The sequence below is a fragment of the Vespa velutina genome, chromosome 13 (assembly GCF_912470025.1).
Source record: "Vespa velutina chromosome 13, iVesVel2.1, whole genome shotgun sequence".
NCBI lineage: Eukaryota > Metazoa > Arthropoda > Insecta > Hymenoptera > Vespidae > Vespa > Vespa velutina.
The window spans coordinates 1,614,797-1,629,559 of record NC_062200.1 but is presented as its reverse complement, the minus strand read 5'-3'; the positions used below and the strand labels follow the sequence as shown (position 1 = coordinate 1,629,559).

At 31.2% G+C, this 14,763-nt stretch overlaps 1 protein-coding gene and 1 long non-coding RNA gene across 14 annotated transcripts in view; one reads left to right on the top strand and one right to left on the bottom strand.

Annotated features, from left to right (window-relative positions):
- The window catches only part of LOC124953708 (neurofibromin), a 14,800-nt gene extending 1,279 nt beyond the window's left edge, over nucleotides 1–13,521 (top strand). For 2 of the 7 annotated variants that reach the window (XM_047505506.1, XM_047505509.1), the window contains exons 2-25: nucleotides 1,327–1,642; nucleotides 1,799–2,017; nucleotides 2,127–2,799; nucleotides 2,895–3,162; nucleotides 3,292–3,669; nucleotides 3,882–4,068; nucleotides 4,192–4,233; nucleotides 4,420–4,493; nucleotides 4,575–5,452; nucleotides 5,596–5,897; nucleotides 6,021–6,582; nucleotides 6,723–7,271; nucleotides 7,379–7,570; nucleotides 7,685–9,767; nucleotides 9,907–10,047; nucleotides 10,128–10,386; nucleotides 10,519–10,637; nucleotides 10,744–10,857; nucleotides 11,483–11,569; nucleotides 11,764–11,966; nucleotides 12,064–12,250; nucleotides 12,335–12,600; nucleotides 12,762–12,935; nucleotides 13,048–13,521. In XM_047505506.1, coding sequence (XP_047361462.1) covers nucleotides 1,327–1,642; nucleotides 1,799–2,017; nucleotides 2,127–2,799; nucleotides 2,895–3,162; nucleotides 3,292–3,669; nucleotides 3,882–4,068; nucleotides 4,192–4,233; nucleotides 4,420–4,493; nucleotides 4,575–5,452; nucleotides 5,596–5,897; nucleotides 6,021–6,582; nucleotides 6,723–7,271; nucleotides 7,379–7,570; nucleotides 7,685–9,767; nucleotides 9,907–10,047; nucleotides 10,128–10,386; nucleotides 10,519–10,637; nucleotides 10,744–10,857; nucleotides 11,483–11,569; nucleotides 11,764–11,966; nucleotides 12,064–12,250; nucleotides 12,335–12,600; nucleotides 12,762–12,852 — 8,190 coding nt within the window. In that variant the 3' untranslated portion in view covers nucleotides 12,853–12,935; nucleotides 13,048–13,521. Of the gene's footprint in view, nucleotides 1–1,326; nucleotides 1,643–1,798; nucleotides 2,018–2,126; nucleotides 2,800–2,894; nucleotides 3,163–3,291; nucleotides 3,670–3,881; nucleotides 4,069–4,191; nucleotides 4,234–4,419; nucleotides 4,494–4,574; nucleotides 5,453–5,595; nucleotides 5,898–6,020; nucleotides 6,583–6,722; nucleotides 7,272–7,378; nucleotides 7,571–7,684; nucleotides 9,768–9,906; nucleotides 10,048–10,127; nucleotides 10,387–10,518; nucleotides 10,638–10,743; nucleotides 10,858–11,482; nucleotides 11,570–11,763; nucleotides 11,967–12,063; nucleotides 12,261–12,334; nucleotides 12,601–12,761; nucleotides 12,936–13,047 lie in introns of those variants that run through there. The other 5 variants (XM_047505510.1, XM_047505507.1, XM_047505508.1 and 2 more) reach the window with 5 other exon arrangements.
- LOC124953725 lies at nucleotides 3,894–14,078 on the bottom strand. 7 transcript variants are annotated; one of them, XR_007102329.1, is made up of 4 exons: nucleotides 13,067–14,078; nucleotides 9,485–10,404; nucleotides 9,145–9,267; nucleotides 5,999–9,042 (listed from the first exon to the last, which is right to left on the bottom strand). It is a non-coding gene; the product is annotated as an uncharacterized LOC124953725 (long non-coding RNA). The 7 variants fall into 7 exon arrangements; XR_007102326.1 differs by adding an exon at nucleotides 3,894–5,681 and having other exon boundaries at nucleotides 7,733–10,404; nucleotides 13,067–14,076; XR_007102327.1 differs by having other exon boundaries at nucleotides 9,145–10,404; nucleotides 13,067–14,077.
- Between the last annotated feature and the right edge of the window lie 685 nt (nucleotides 14,079–14,763).

Sequence of the window (14,763 nt, the reverse complement as noted above, 5' to 3'; positions counted from 1 at the left end):
CTTTAACCGCAAAGATTAGAATCAATACGATGCGTATTATATATCCTGATTTTTATTAATAAAGTTTAATACGAAAGGTATAAAAAAAAAAAAAGGGGGAGCGAAAAGGCGAAGATAAACAAGAGAAAAAAAGAAAGGGGAGGAAGGAAAAAAGAGAGAGAGAGAGAGAGAGAGAGAGAGAGAGAGAGAGAGAGAGAGAGAGAGAAATAGAAGCACTTGGTCGTGGTGTCGTTCAATTCGCTCATTCATGGAAAGATGCTTCATCGCGCTCCCTTTCACCTCCCCTCCTTTCCTCTTTCCTCCCCGTTCACGCTTTGACCTTCGCTCCCACCCCTCGGCACACTCACCCCCTCTGTTCTTCATCCTCCTCCTCCTCCTCCTCCTCCTCTCCTCCTCTTCTTCCTCCTCCTTCGACGCGAGAGCTATTCAGTAAAGGTGTATATAGCCTGGCCCATCCCGTCCACTTTCAGCCCCTCCTTTTACTCACACAAACGTTGTCCCCCTTCGTTCCTGCCGATGCATGAATGAAAATTGTATTCGCTCGGCGCACGATTCATATCACATCATAAACTAGAAAGAGATGCCCCGAATCTTCGGTTTTGATATATTATCCATATGAATGAGAACCTTAGAAATGTCAATATCTTATTGTTCATCTCGTATCCTCTCTCTCTCTCTCTCTCCTCTCTCTCTTTCTCCTCTCTCTTTCTCCTCTCTCTCTCTCTCTCTCTTTCTCTCTGTCTCTCTGTCTCTCTCTCTTTCTCTTTCTAATTTGCTATGCTTCTCGTTTAAAAAGACCATATGGTTAAGACCATTTCGAAACTATTCGATCGAATCCTTATTATTTTTTATTCGCCTAATCTCGGTCACGAGTACGAACGAGAACCGTGTATATATTCATTCGTAGATCGTACGAACGAAATTGATAACTTAACGTATGTTTTTTTGATTCCATGATACCCCCCGCCCTCTCCTCTTCTTCCAGATGAACGAAACGATTTGATATTGATATTGATATTGATATTGAAATTGATACTGATATTGATATTGATATTTAAATTGATATTAAAATTGAAATTGAAATTGAAATTAATTCGTCGAAAGATCTTCATGCATCTTCGTTTTCTATGTTTTGACTATGAAATAATAAGATTAATAGTATTTCGTATGGACGATTTCTTTTTTTTTTTTTTTTTTTTTTTTTTTTCAAATTCTTATCGTATAATACTTTTTTATTTGTTTTGATCCTTATATTTGTGTGTGTGTGTGTATATATATATATATGTATATATATATGTGTGTGTGTTTTTGTGTATATGTATACAGCTGCCGTGCCGTACCGGTCCTCAAACTACTCACTCTCGTTTAAACGAAGAAAGAAACAAAAAATGTTTGATACAAATATCACGATATCGTTTCTCTCTCGTAATATCTGGCCTCACGAAGATGCTGCAACGCGTCAACGAAATGGCACCTTCTATCGGAAATCCACGTACCGATCAAGATCGTCAATGTTATGAATCTATTATCATCGTTTTGGATACATTAGAAAAATGTCTTGTTAATCAGCCAAGAGACACTACGAAATACGACGAGGCCATGAATGTAAAATTATTGCTTAGAGAAATATGCCAATTTATAGGTGAGCACGATTGTTCTTTTTTTTTTTCTTTTACTTTTTTTTTTTTCCCATTTACGTTATCATCATCTAATGTTATTCATCTAACGAACATTGTTTTCTTTCTTTTTTGTAAATATAAAATATTATTTCATCATTATTATAATATTATTTTTACAGACATACCAAATGACATCCCTCAACATGCGCATCTTAAAAATTTGGCTAGCAAAGTATTATTTGCCTTGAGCCTAAACTTTTTCAGTGCAGTTTTTAATAGAATATCTGCCAGATTGCAAGAATTATCTAATTGCGGTGATGAAAATCCAGATTATAGTGATATTGAATTAATTCAGCATATCAACATTGACGTATATAGATTAACAAAACTTTTGAATGGTATAATATTTTTTACTTTCTATCCTTTTCCATAGTAATATAATGTTCTATTCTCGTGATACCATGTAATATTGAAGATTAATTTTATATAAATTCTTCTTTCGTATAGAAACTATACAAAAATTTAAACAACTCAAGAAATCCGTTCATTTGGTTCTAATGAATTCATTGGAAAAAGCAATTTGGAATTGGATGGATACTTATCCCCATGAATTTGCTGATATTCAAAGGAGACCTAATGAAGATTTAGCTAAAGCATGCGAAGAACTTTTTGATATTCTTGATGTATACGTCGATAATAAAAAAGGAAGAAATGCTGCTCTTTGGCCATTGCAAATTATGTTGCTAGTATTATCGCCTAAAGTATTGGATGAAATTGTTGCCGATGCTGGAGTATCTATTTTACAAAAACATGAAAAAAAGAGACAATTTATAATTAGCATTAAACATAGTTTGGCAACTCATGGTAGTTCGAGTAGACATTTGGTTGAAGCAGCCGCGGTAACGTGCATTAAACTTTGTAAGGCATCTACGTATATAAATAATTTGGATTTCAATAACGTCATTTTTAAATTAGTACAACAAGTAATGAATGATCTAACGGCATTGTTGTTTAATCCCTGCAAGCAATTCTCTCGTGGACAAAATTACATTGCTCAAGATGTTGATTTAATGATAGATTGTTTTGTAAGCTGTTTCCGTATAAAACCAAATAATAATAAAGTACTTACATTTGATTTTCCATTGACATACCAATTCGTCTTGGTCAGTTCGTTATACAAGTAAGACTTAAATATATATTCAAATAATTTTGTTACCTCGCACAATTGTACCGTTTAATAAAAAATATTTATTTTCATTTGAAATTATATTTCAGAATCGTGACAGAACCAAGACTCACATGGTGGCCTCAAATAGATTTGATATATTCACGAAGTACGGAACTTAGAAATATGTTTATCGATACATTGAACAAAGTAACACAGAGCTATTCTCATACGCCATTGCGAATGATTCAAAGCTTGACTCTCAAAAATAAAGAACAAAGTAAATGCAAGGATAAAGGGGAAGAGGTTTTTAGTAACAAAAATTTGCTCTTATGTATGGTACGACTTATTCATGCAGATCCCATGTTGATGTTAAACGTACGTTTCATAAAGTTGGTAATATATAAAACACAAGAACATAAATTAGTATATAAAACGTAAAATAATACTTTTATAACATGTGTATTCAATTTTCTTTTTTCTTTCTTTTTTTTTTTTTTCTTTTAGAATCAAGGTAAAGCTGGACACGAAATGCAAAGTTCAACGTTAGAATTGATTAATGGTCTTGTTACTTTGGTCCATCAAACAACGATGCTAGATATAGCTAATGAAGCAATGGAAGCATTGTTAGTATTACATCATCCTGACAAAATCAAAGCATGGAATCCAGAAGCTCCAATGGAGACTTTTTGGGACATTAGTTCTCAAGTACTTTCTTCGATTTCTGAAAAACTTATTCAACATCAAATTTTCAATTATACCAGTATATTGAAGTGGCTTAGAGAGATTTTAATTTGTCGAAATGGGTTTCTCTCGCAAAATAAAGATTATGCTAACGTGGGTAGTCAAATTGCTACATGTAAGCAAGCACACATTAAACTTGAGGTTTGTTTTTATATATTTACATAAGTACGTTCTTTTTTCTTTTTTTTTTTTTTTTTTTTTTTTGGGAGAAGGAAAAATTATGTATTAACGAAGTTTCTTTTTTTTTCTTTTTTTTATTTCTTTTATTTATTTATCTATTTATTTATTTATTATTATTATTTTTTTTTTTTTTTTTTTTTTTTTTTTTTTTTATTTATTTATCTTCCATATAGGTTGCCCTCTTTATGTATTTATGGAGCATTGATATGGAAGCTGTCTTGGTATCTATGTCATGTTTTGCATTATTGTGCGAAGAAGCTGAGATTCGCTGTGGTAGCGATGAAGTAACTGTGACGTGCCTACTTCCCAATTATCATTTATATATTGAATTAGCTCAAACTTCTACTATATTAACCACTGGTGAGTTTCACACTCAATGTAAATACAACATTGTGCACAATTAGTCGTTGAACAAGAAGGATTAGATACAAATACCAGAAAAAGAAAGTTAATGAAATATTAAAGAACTTATGTTTGTAACAGCCAGCGGGGATAGTAGAATAAATTCTCATGAATATAATCATGGTAAGTTTGCATACGAATGAATATATATATATATATATATATATATATATATATATGATCTAAGCCATCTTAGAAGAATAAGATTTTTTTTTTCTTTTTTTTTTATGCATTTTTCTTGTCATTGTTCTTTTATATTTCATATTTATTATTTAAGGAAATAAGGGACTGTTTAGAATTAATTTTTAGGACGAGCTGCATTACAGAAGAGGATTATGGCCTTATTGAGAAAAATTGAACATTGTGTTAATGGTGTTCAACCTGTGTGTATTTTTTATTTATTTTGATTAGATGAGAAATATTAAAATGCAATAATTTTTATTAATAATATTGTTCGTATTTAGGCATGGGAAGAAACGTATAAAAACTGGGAGGCAATGTTACGACAATTATCTAATTATCCGAAAACAAAGACAGAAGATGGTCAAGTTGAATCGTTTCATCGTAGTACCGGAAGGAGAAGAGCTTCTCATCAAAATTCGGAACATGAATTGGATGAACAAATTAATGAATGGGCAAATATGACAGGATTTCTTTGTGCATTAGGTGGAGTGTGTTTGCAAAAGCGTTTTTCTAATAGATTGCTTTCTGGATTACCATCAAATCCTGAAGCTAAAAAGGGCTCAGCAAAGCAATTAGAATCTATATCTTGTTTATCGAACGTCAATCAGGATGTACAATATTGTCTAGTTACACAATTTGTGTTCAATCTTCTCAGATTATTAACATGTAACAATGAAAAGTTTGGAGCACAAATACAAAAGCATGTTCAGGAATTAGTTGGTCACGAAATGAGCCCTGCTTTATATCCAATACTATTTGACCAAATAAAAAGTATAGTAGAAAAATTCTTTGATCAAGGGCAAGTAATTGTATTAGACGTTAATACACAATTTATTGAACATACGATCTTTATAATGAAGAATATTTTGGATTCTAAAACTGATCAACCATCGGAATATCTTGGAATGACTAGTATAGAAGGAATGACATTAGCAATTGTTAGATATGTTAGACATTTGGATATGTCGGTACATTCCATTCATATTAAGACCAACTTGTGTCAACTCGTCGAAACAATGATGAAAAGACGTGACGATTTAGCATTTCGACAAGAAATGAAATTTCGAAATAAATTAGTGGAATACCTGACTGATTGGATAATGGGCACTACGCATCAAATAACTCCACCCAGTGGTGCTGATGTTACGAGTATTACAAGGTATTACAGAATATCATACAAAATATAATATAATATTGTGAAATTAATTTCAATAAAAAAGATTAATACATAGTACAAAGATTGTATATATATATATATATATATTTTTTTTTTTTTTACTTTAATTTAATATACTTCTTCAGAGAATTGGATCAAGCATGTATGGAAGCAGTAGGAGCATTATTACGTGGACTTCCTCTTCAACCCGAAGAATCCGATCGTGGTGACCCTATGGAAGCAAAGTCACAATTATTTCTTAAGTATTTTACACTTTTCATGAATTTGTTAAATGCATGTAACGATGGGGCAGCTGAGGAGAAAGATGCAGTTACACCACAACCACAATTAACTATCGGCAAATTGTCTACGTTACGTAATGCTACTATACAAGTAATGAGCAATCTTCTCAGTGCAAATATTGATAGCGGCTTAATGCATTCTATAAGTAAATATAATGATATTCTTATGGATATTTAGCATTTACAATATATATATATATATATATATATATATATATATATATATATTTTTTTTTTTTTCTTTTTTTAATTTCAATGTCAATCTATAGGTTTAGGCTATAATCCAGATCTTCAAACACGAGCAGCTTTTATGGAAGTGTTGACAAAAATTCTTCAACAAGGAACCGAATTTGATAATCTTGCTGAAACAGTATTGGCTGATAGATTTGAACAATTAGTTCAATTAGTTACAATGATCAGCGATAAAGGAGAATTACCTATTGCAATGGCACTAGCTAATGTAGTAACAACAAATCAGATGGACGAATTGGCACGCGTTTTCGTTACCTTATTTGATGCTAAACACTTATTATCGCCGTTGTTATGGAATATGTTTTATCGAGAAGTTGAAGTTTCTGATTGTATGCAAACTCTCTTTCGGGGGAACAGTCTTGGGAGTAAAATTATGGCATTTTGTTTTAAAATTTATGGCGCGAGCTATTTGCAAAGTTTATTAGAACCATTGATCAGGCCACTGCTCGATGATTATACAACAGGATTTGAAGTTGATAACGCAAGAATAGATACGAATGAAGATATAGAACAAAATGGACGTAATTTGATTGCATTGACGCAAAAAGTATTTGATGCCATAGTATCCTCTGCTGATAGGTAAGATCTTGACTTTTTGCTTAAGTACGATATTGTATTGTTATATTATTTGTCAGACTTTTCGGTATTATTTTCTATTTTCTATTTTGTTTATTTTCTTTGTTTTTTTTTTTTTTTTTTTTTTTTTTCCTTTTTTTTAGATTTCCTCCACAATTGCGCTCGATGTGTCATTGTTTATATCAAGTACTTAGTAAAAGATTTCCTCAGTGTCCGCAAATTAACATTGGTGCAGTTGGAACAGTGATATTCTTACGTTTCATTAATCCAGCTATAGTGTCGCCACAAGAAATGGGAATAGTAAATAAACCAGTACCGGCACAAGTCAAACGTGGTCTAATGCTGATGTCAAAAATATTACAAAATATAGCGAATTACGTTGAATTCAGTAAAGAACAACATATGTTACCCTTCAATGATTTTTTACGAGCGCATTTTGAAATAGGCAGAAGATTTTTCATACAGATAGCATCGGATTGTGAAACGGTCGATCAAACGAGCCATCCTATGTCATTCGTATCCGACGCAAATGTTTTAGCTTTGCATAGACTTTTGTGGAATCATCAAGAACGAATTGGTGATTATCTCAGTAGTAGTAGGGACCATAAAGCTGTAGGTAGAAGGCCTTTTGATAAAATGGCTACATTATTGGCATATCTTGGCCCTCCAGAACATAAACCAATCGATTCACAGTGAGTAGAAATATTAATTATATATTTATAAATTGTTTCTGTATAATTTCATTGTTCTTTAAATCTTTTTTTTTTTCTTTTTTCTTCTAATTCTACTTTTTCAACAGTTTATTATTTTCATCCTATGCTCGATGGTCAAGCATTGATATGTCATCGACTAATTTTGAAGAAATCATGGTGAAACATAATATGCACGAATTGGATGAGTTTAAAACCATCAAAAGCTTGAACATATTTTATCAAGCAGGAACAAGCAAACAAGGCTATCCAGTATTTTATTATATTGCAAGACGTTATAAGTACGTACTTTTTATTATTTACGATTTATCCTTAATATTTCTACGTTATAATACTAAGGATAATTTTTGTTTTTTTTTTGTTTTTTTTTTTTCTTTTTTTTTTTATATATACAGGATCGTTGAAACTAATAGCGATTTATTGATATATCACGTGATTCTTACTTTAAAACCATTCTGCCATTCGCCATTTGAGTTAGTTGTTGATTTCACTCATGCCTGTTCTGATAATCGATTTAGAACGGAATTCTTGCAAAAGTGGTTTTATGTGCTGCCAGCAGTAGCCTATGAAAATATTCACGCTGCATACATTTATAATTGTAATAGTTGGGTACGAGAATATACAAAATTTCATGATGGAATCTTGGCACCTTTGAAGGGAAATCGCAAAGTAGTTTTCATCGATGGACCTGGCCGTTTAAATGACTATATCGATATAGAGAATCAGAAATTACCTGGTGCAACTTTATCTCTTGATGAGGATTTGAAGGTTTTTACCAGTGCTTTGAAATTATCCCATAAAGATACTAAAATTTCTGTAAGGGTTGGACCAACTGCTTTACAAATTACCTCTGCCGAAAAATGTAAAGTGTTATCACATTCCGTTCTTTTAAATGATGTATATTATGCTTCAGAAATAGACCAGGTTTCATTGATGGATGACAATCAGTTTTCCCTTATTATCTCCAATGAAGTTAGTCCATTATTATTTATCCACAATGACTGTGATAGCATTGTGCAAGCTATAATTCACATAAGAAATAGATGGGAATTATCACAATCAGATTCTATGTCAGTTCATCCAAAGATACGACCTAAAGATGTGCCTGGTACCTTATTAAATATGGCTCTGTTAAATCTTGGCAGTTCTGATCCAAACTTACGAACGGCTGCATACAATCAATTGTGTGCATTAACAGCGACGTTTGATTTAAAAATTGAAGGCCAACTATTGGAAACCTCTGGTTTATGTATACCATCGAACAATACAATATTTATTAAACACGTTAGCGAGACATTAGCTGCAAACGATCCACATTTGACCCTCGAATTTCTGGAGGAATGCATTCAAGGATTTCGTATGTCTACCATCGAATTAAAACATTTGTGTTTAGAATATATGACGCCATGGTTAAAGAATTTGGTCAAGTTTTACAAACCAAATGACGAAGGTGGCAAACGTCAGAAGCAAGTCTCGCAAATAATAGATAAACTTATTACTTTAACGATCAAAGAGGTTGAAATGTATCCAAGTATTCAAGCTAAAATTTGGAGCACCATTGGTAGATTACCTGAATTAATAGATACCGTTCTTGATAATTTTATTCAACGTAGCGTTGAATTGGGTTCGCCGAGAGTTGAAATAATAGCGGATACAGCTGTAGCTCTTGCATCTGGAAATGTTCAATTAGTGGCCAAGAAAGTAATTGGAAGATTATGCAGAGTGGTTGATAAAACTTGCACTTCCCCGACAACTTCTCTTGAGCAACATAAAATGTGGCATAGCATAGCCATTTTAGCACGTTATTTATTGATGTTATCGTTTAATAATTGTTTAGACGTTGGAAAAAATTTACCATATATCTTTCACACCGTTACTTTCCTAGTATGTTCTGGAAGTCTTAGTATGCGAGCCTCTACCCATGGTTTAGTTATCAATAGTATACATTCTCTGTGTACGTGCAGTTCGCCACAATTCTCTGAGGATACACACAGAATATTAAGGATGAGTCTGGATGAATTTTCATTGCCTAAATTTTATCTTCTATTTGGCATTAGCCAAGTAAAGTCTGCAGCTGTAACGGCATTTAGAACAGCTCATCGTTACTCAAACGAGAAACGTTATGGAAACGAAAGAAACGTTTGTGGAACACAAGACAGAGAAAGATTATCTTTAACGAATTTGGAAGTAATTACCGATGCTCTTCTTGAGATTATGGAAGCATGCATGAGAGATATTCCCAATTGCGATTGGCTTAAAACATGGACATCTTTGGCTAAGAGTTTTGCATTCTGTTTTAATCCTGCTTTACAACCGCGTGCTTTAATCGTTTTTGGTTGTATCAGTAAAAGTATAAATGATCAGGATATGAAACAATTGTTAAGGATATTAGTGAAAGCTTTGGAAAGTTTTAATGACATCACACTTTTGGAAGCAATTGTTATGTGTCTTACACGTTTACAACCACTTCTTAGGCCTGTAAGCATTATGTTTGAATAGTATTATTTTTTTTATTATTTCTTTTTATTATTCTCTTTTTTTTTATTTTTTTTTTTTTTTTTTTTTTATTTTTTATAACCCTTTAAATAATTCATACTCTATTTCTTCTTTTTTATAGGAATCGCCGATACACAGATATTTATTCTGGGTAGCCACGTCTGTTCTTCAATTGGATGAAGCATCTCTATATGCATCTGGTTTGGCTCTTCTCGAACAAAATCTACACACTCTTGATTCTCAGGGTACTTTTGATGACAAGGTTTGATATATTATTCATTCTTTTATCAATAATACGTTTATTAATTTTTTTAACATTTTGTCAATTAATTTTGTTTAAAGACTTTAGAACGAGTAATGATGTCGACACGTGAACCACTGGAAGGACATTTCAAACAATTGGACAATGCAGTAGGATTATCATTTAAGTCTAACTTCCATTTTGCGTTAGTGGGACATCTTCTGAAAGGATATAGACATCCCACACCAACGACGGTAACAAGGACAGCTAGAGTATTAACTATGCTATTAGCTATTGTAGCTAAACCTTACAGAAGAGATAAGTTTGAAGTATCACCAGAGAGTGTGGCATATTTAGCTGGTATGTTTACTAAAATATCTATGGAAAAAAAAAAGAAAAGAAAAAAATTACTGAAAGTATCAATTAATTATTCTCTATATAATTATTCTTCTTTTTTTTCCTTTTTTTTTTTTTTTTTTTTTTTTTATATAGCTTTAGTATCTGTGTCAGAAGAAGTCAGAAGTCGATGTCATATCAGACATTCTCTTAATAAAAATACTACAGAATCTGGCAGTACAGATTTTCTTGACGCTTTGGTATCTCATGTTACAGTAAGAAATATTTATCTATATATGTATATATATATATATACCCATATACATGTATTCTAAATTTTCTTATTACATATAATGTATTTTAATATTTTATTATTAATAGGATGTGCCTGGAAATACTAGTAATCCAACCAATCGAAGGCAAAAGTCTTGGGATCTTCTTGATCAATCTGCTCTAACTCAAGCTAAGCAACAGAAACAATACTCAGCTCATCAGGTATATACATAACTTTTATTTACTATCACTTAAAGCTTTACTATCACTTAATGTCATACAAATATGAGAAATGTTTTATCATTATTTAAAATGCCGTATTATGTGATTTTATTAATGTACCAAGACCGAATTTATTTCCCTCTTTCTATAAACGATATAAATAATCGTCTAATTATCCTCTATAGTATTTTTCTGGCAAATATAACAAATTAGAGGCACATCGTATGTAATAATAAATTGCGTTGTTATGTGATTATAGATAGCATGTTTTTAATTAAAAATTTGACAGATTAGGCGGGATCGATATTATATACCGATATTTTTTTTGTTTAATTATTTATTTACCTATTTATCTATTTATTTATTTATTTATTTTTTTTTTCACAATGTTTACATAAATGCCAGAAATTGTCTATGGTCCAACAACGATCGCGATTGTTACGATGTACCACCTACCCACAATGTGTTTGGTGTTCCTTGATTTATCTTTGTTTATTCTCTCATTGTGTGTACCCGTGCCTGCCTATATCCGGATTGCATAATACACCATGCAACTTATTACTAACGCGTGTTGCACTTCATCGAACGATACGTCATAATCAACGATGCACGTCTCACTAACAAGACTGGCCGAATTTTATTTAAAACGCAGCGATCCTTCTCCGTACCCACCGCAAAGGAAGCCAAGCCAACTGATGATCCAGAACCAAAGGTACTTATTTATTATTATCTGATAACATTGAATTGTTTTTTGATAAAACAAAACAATGATAATTATAAAAACATGACAATTAATAGAATGTATGTATATATATATTAAAAAAAAATATATATATATATATATCTTAACAATGTTTATGTTTTTTGTTTTCCTTTTTCTTTTCTTTTTTTTTTTTTTTTTTCAAGAATCGTAGTGCTAGGGTTAGCGTGAGTAATGAAAATAACGTATTGCTCGACCCTGAAGTATTAACGGATTTCCCAACGCAAATTCTGGTTCTAACTGTTTTGGCAACTTTGGTCAAATACTCGACGGACGAAAATGAAACGCGAATTCTTTATGAATACCTAGCAGAGGCATCTGTGGTATTTCCTAAAGTTTTTCCTGTCATGTAAGAATATCATTCTTTAAAAATAATATTATAACATTACAATTGATCATTCAGTAATTAAACAGTAACTAAACAACATTTATTATATCATTTATAGACACAATCTATTAGATGCAAAAATTAACACTATATTGTCATCTTGTCATGATCAAGCCATTTTAAATGCCGTACAAGGAATCATACAAAATATGATTGCATGCGAGGATACAAGTCAACAGCAACTTCATTATTTACAAAGTTATGGTTTTGGTGGATTATGGAGATTTGCTGGGCCATATTCGAACGTAAATAAATGTATATAAATATATATATATCTATATATGCGCTATTAGAAATGACTAACGTGATATTCGTATTATTTTTTTTAGTGCAATTGTACGGCAGAGAGTGCGGAATTGTTTGTTAATTGTTTAAAAGCAATGGTAAAATCCTGTCCATCTACTGAAGAAAATGAACTTGCCAGTACCAACGAAGCATCATCCCAAAAAATTAAACGTATTGTAAGCGATGGACATGGTTCAGATAATAATACATCCAAATTTAAATCTACTAATACCGGAAGTGATCGTATGAATATACGTACTTTCTCAGAGGATACAGATGATTCACGTGGCACTACTTCTATGCGCAGAGAGTAAGAGGAGTTTATCCTGTTTTCTTTTTTTTTTTTTTTTTTTTTTACAGATTTAAAATTTCATTTATAGATGAGTATATATATATATATATATATACATGTATTAAATATACATATATATATATATATGTATATATATATGTGTATGTGAATTATTTTAGTCATAGTGTAGAAACTAAAGGAGGCATTCCCACGGACTCAATGAGTCAAGCAGAAATAGCAAGTAGTAGTAATGGTGGTATACCTTCCTAACGATTAGTACGTCAGTATTGTAAACAACATGGAAAATTACAAAGGAAAGGTCAATGCGTTCGAAGTGTAAAAAGTCGAAATAGGTAAATATATATGTATATGTTTGTATGTGTCTATGTATGTATATATATATATGAAGAGTGAAACCTATTTAATATAATTAGAAGTTTAATGATTTGTTATATTATAATGAAGGTATATGGCTTCAACATACCGCAGTAATATCTCCAGTCACTTTAATCCAATGCCGTCCACCTCACGCTAACGAGCCTACAGGAATGGATGCCAACAACCAACCAATCAACCAACCAACCAACCAATCAATTAATCAACCAATCCATTGGTAGCTCTTCATTTATTTTTATTAGTGATGTTTACATATACGTATTTACATAACTTTGCATTATTTTCAAAGTCACATTTAATCACCCATCAACGAATATACAGTTAATATACAGCCTTGTTGTAAATAATATTCAGCAAACGTTAATAAGGCTGTGTGATAATGATGATTAATGCTTAACATTATTTCAGAAAACTCAAATTTCTTCATTCATATATATATACATACACACAAACACACAGACACAGAGAGAAAGAGAGAGAGAGAGAGAGAGAGAGAGAGAGAGAGAGAGAGAAAAAGAGCCATTAATTATTTACATTCGTCTCTTACCATTGTGCTATTTTATCTCATTTCTTTTGTTTATCTTTTTTGTTTTCATTTCCTTTTTAATTTTTATTATTCTTTTTCTCCCATTAAGAGAAAAGCTATCGATCATACATACACAAAGTTATTATTAATAATATATAATGACGTTTATATCCTCGTACAGTATTTGACGAGTTTTAAACATGCAAAAGAAGTTCTGGACCAGTGTCGTTCTTGGTACTCAAATGCTTTCTGTCTCAAAGCGTTCAAGCCTGAGGACGAATATCTTTAAAGTCCTTAAGTGAAACACCAATGATTTTATTATCTAATATTTATTAAAGTACAAAACGAGACCATGCGTTATTTACCCGCAGTTTGAAAAACGGGACATTTTAGAATAATAGAAAAACGATCGTGAGACCTACGTAAATTTAGGATTTTTCCTTCGTCTGGCGCAAAGACGATGAGTTATACGTATGAATTAGTATATAATAATAGCTTTCATTGTAGCAATAGAATATATATATATATACACACACATATATATATAAATATATATATATATATATATATATATCTATAATAAATGCGCACATGTGCGTTTGTACATAACTTAAATACGCGCATATATATATATATATATATATATATATATATATATATGTATGTATGTATATATACATGTATATATATATATGTATATGTATATATATATATATATATATATATGTGTATATATATGTATGTCCTGTATAGAGATGCAAGTTTTTAAAAAAATGTATAATATAATTAATTTCACGAAATAATGATCGTTTTTAGAGATGAGGAGGTTTAAAAAGAAGAAAAAGAGATATAACACAATCTAAAAAAAAAAAAATTAAAAAAAAAAAAGAGAAAAAAAAAAGAAAAAAAAAACAGAAAGAAAATTAAAGAAAGGAAAAAAATAAGAAATGTAAATTAAAATCCGCATACATTAATAATAATGTGTATGTGTATATATATATATATATATATATGTATACACACATATATGTATATGTATATATATATACACATATACATATATATATATAGTCTCTATTATCGTACTCGTACTTAGATATTTTTGAAATATCTTTAATGAAAATACGTTAGAGAAACAGAGAGCATTGTTGGACTAATTAAAGATTTATGTGTTATGTACCTCGTACAACGATGTATATAAATTATCCCCCCCCCTCGCCCCCCCCCAGAAAACCAAGTACAATCGCAAACAGATTTTT